General features: G+C 41.9%; 1 protein-coding gene across 1 annotated transcript; it reads right to left on the reverse strand.

The window, feature by feature from the left end:
• Positions 1-96: 96 nt before the first annotated feature.
• LOC103521664 (peptidyl-prolyl cis-trans isomerase FKBP14-like) lies at positions 97-2,295 on the reverse strand. The gene is made up of 3 exons (XM_008486775.3): positions 2,124-2,295; positions 1,472-1,633; positions 97-972 (listed from the first exon to the last, which is right to left on the reverse strand). The coding sequence occupies exons 1-3, from the start codon at positions 2,206-2,208 to the stop codon at positions 839-841; spliced, it is 381 nt and encodes a 126-aa protein (XP_008484997.2). The 5' UTR covers positions 2,209-2,295; the 3' UTR covers positions 97-838.
• Between the last annotated feature and the right edge of the window lie 555 nt (positions 2,296-2,850).

Genomic DNA, 2,850 nt, shown 5'->3' on the forward strand with positions numbered 1-2,850 from the left:
TCCTTTGTTTTTCTTTGGATAATGGGACCCAGGATCATCAATGTGATATAATTTGGCATTCTTATCATATAAATCATAAGATTTTAGTATATTTTGGCCTTAAGGTTCAATTTCAAATAAAATTGATGTGAGCCAAAAAAAGCAAAAGAAACAGAAGAAAACTTGAAAAATGACAGCTTTCTTCTAATTGCTTGGCCCAGTGTACATTGATCTATGAGGGAATTAAAGGAATGTATAGTCAATTGGAAAAATAAAATGTAACAGTAACCTACGTTATAAACAATAATTCTGTTGGTTTTATTTATGGACTGCTTAAGTGGTGACGTAAAATTGGACACACAATACGTGATTAGCTAATTAGTAATTAGCTAATTAATCAAAAGTTCATTAACAACTTTCATTTAAATTTACATTTCATTGGCCTTTATAGCCAATGTTTGTGTCATAATGACGTCACACTTATGCGGTCTATTTTTTACATTCCTTAGGTATCCTACAGGAAGGAAACTAATGAAATCAGCTGAAATTATTTTCTAGGGAGCCACCAGGCACTGATGGGTTTTTTAGTCCCACACCGACAGTCCTAAAAAAGGAGGTTCTTTATGGAATAGCACCCAGATATATGAGGTATAATTATTATCAAGCCCCCACAATAAGAGGTACAATTACTAAAAACCAGTGTCGGAAACACGACAACCTCGCGAAGGTGATAATCAGTGCGGACTGCGGAATACACAAGACCGCACGAAGGCTGGTATCCTTCCCAGAAAGATATAACTTATTCTAAATCAGTCCCGGAGCTACGGGAGAGGCCCCGGTGTCATCTCAGCGCCGTGGTCTACAGCTCGTCGTGTTTGGGGCCCGAGAATTCGTCGTGAGAAATGAACCCGTTCTTGTCCTTGTCCTCATGTTGGAAGATCTCCTCTACTAGTTTGTCGTGTTCTTCTAGCATGTGCTTCACGTCCTCCGCCCCTGAAATGTAAAAACGATTCACTTAGACAAGGAGTAAAATCATCAATAGATGTTTAAATTGTATTTTTGTTTAAAAATGTATATGTTTAAAAATAAATTAAAATTGATTTACTGGAAAAAAAAAAGATAGTGCAGATTAGGTAAGGAGTGACGTTGTTTTGATTACTATTTCGGATAAAATACGCCCCGGGCGGGAATCGAACCGGTGACCTATTAGGGAAAGGCAGTCGCGCCACTTTCCAAGCTAACTAGGCAGGTAGGGCAAATTTTAATGCAAATAAGATTCGTTAACTTGGGGACTGGCGACTGACTTTCTCCTATCCTGTACTCCTTCTCTCTTCCATTTCGGGACGATAAGACCTCCGTTGTTACAGTTCCCTCTATCAAACCTCTTTAATAATAATAAAAAGTGGAAGAGCTCCTTCAGGGAATAATCCCCCACTTTAAATTCTTCGAAAAATTAAAAGGTGGTTTTCGCCAATTCCATGGGAAATCTCACCTTCGCTTCCCTCAGCGGCCACCATTTGTTTCTTAAGGTACTCGCTGACCTCCTCTCGGCTCAGCTGTTTGTCAGCGTCGCTGTCGATCTCCTTGAACACATTGGTGGTCGTCACCTGGTCTCCAATGCTGAGTAGCTCCACTTCAAACGTCAGAGTAGCACCTGTGGACAAGAGGAAACAGTTATGAATTGAAGGTGTTTTTTTTACTAGAAGGGCATAAGCCGAAGAGCAATGAGCATAGAGCTTTTCGCTCTCAGCTCTATGCGGTTTGAAACTTTGAATTCGTCGCTTCCCCCTATCTCTACGTGCTCTATGCGCTATATGCTCTCTGTTTTTAGCCATAGGCCCTTTCTGAGTAAAACGTCTGTCCCAATGCAGAAATTTGTTAGGAATCAGCTCCAAAAAGAACTTTGTTGATATCTCCACTCCATTTTTCAATGGAAACCAAAAACTTTAAAGCTTCAAAGACTAGCTGTTAAGCGTCTACCACCGTGCCCGCCACTCACGCTCAGAGTACTCAGACCATCTGACAGCAGACACACCTAGGTCGGAAACTCGGATGCTTTTCCCGTCACGTACTTTCGGACTATCTGACAGTCGTTCGTCAGACGGTTTGAGGGTGAGTGGTGGAAAAACGACGGCGATTCTTACCTCCGGGAATAACATTGCCGGCTCCTCTGTCGCCATAGGCCAGGGCAGGTGGGATGGTGAGCTTTCTCTTCTCTCCCACGCACATCTCAGTGAGTCCCTGATCCCATCCTTTGATCACTTGACCCACTCCCAGCGTGAAGGTGAATGGCTGATCACGATCATGACTGAAATCAGAAGAAAACAGAGGGGATTGGTTAGAAATTGTTTATAGCCAAAATTTGGACCACTTGATCGATCATTAGTTGTTTACATAAGTAATTGAAAGAAAAACAGAATTACTTGGTTAGAAAGCTATTGTTTGTAGCAAAAATTTGGACCTATTAAAATTCTTTCTCATGATTATCACATAAGTTAGTAATAGAGAGTAAAAAAAAGGTACCTACATACCTATTGGTCCGATAAAAGCTATCGTTCAGACAGCCTACTTAGCACGGAGGGTAGTACGTCTACCTTGTAAGCGCTAGGTCACGGGTTCGATTCCCGCCCGGGGCGGATTTTATCCCAAACCGATAAGGTTCGTTCTCGGAACGGCTGACTTTCTCTTATTCTGTCTTTCTTTCCTGTTAGCTTTCGGGACGATAAGACGTTAGCAGTTACAGTTCCCTCTATCAAACCTCTAAAAAAAAACGGCTAGGGGACGTTAAACAGAGAGAAGACTAGCGTCTGGCTGTGGGACTATAAACAGGGAGGAGAACAGCTAACCCTAACCAGCCTAGCAAGCTGGCAG

This window comes from Diaphorina citri, unplaced genomic scaffold (genome assembly GCF_000475195.1).
Source record: "Diaphorina citri unplaced genomic scaffold, Diaci psyllid genome assembly version 1.1 scaffold5678, whole genome shotgun sequence".
Classification (NCBI taxonomy): domain Eukaryota; kingdom Metazoa; phylum Arthropoda; class Insecta; order Hemiptera; family Psyllidae; genus Diaphorina; species Diaphorina citri.

Excerpts from the sequence above, each read along its gene's own strand:
- LOC103521664 (XM_008486775.3), bottom strand. The coding sequence starts at position 2,208 with ATGTGCGTGGGAGAGAAGAGAAAGCTCACCATCCCACCTGCCCTGGCC. Across the intron at positions 1,634-2,123 it reads CGGCAATGTTATTCCCGGAG|GTGCTACTCTGACGTTTGAA; the intron begins GTAAGAATCGCC and ends TCTTGTCCACAG. Across the intron at positions 973-1,471 it reads GGCCGCTGAGGGAAGCGAAG|GGGCGGAGGACGTGAAGCAC; the intron begins GTGAGATTTCCC and ends TTTACATTTCAG.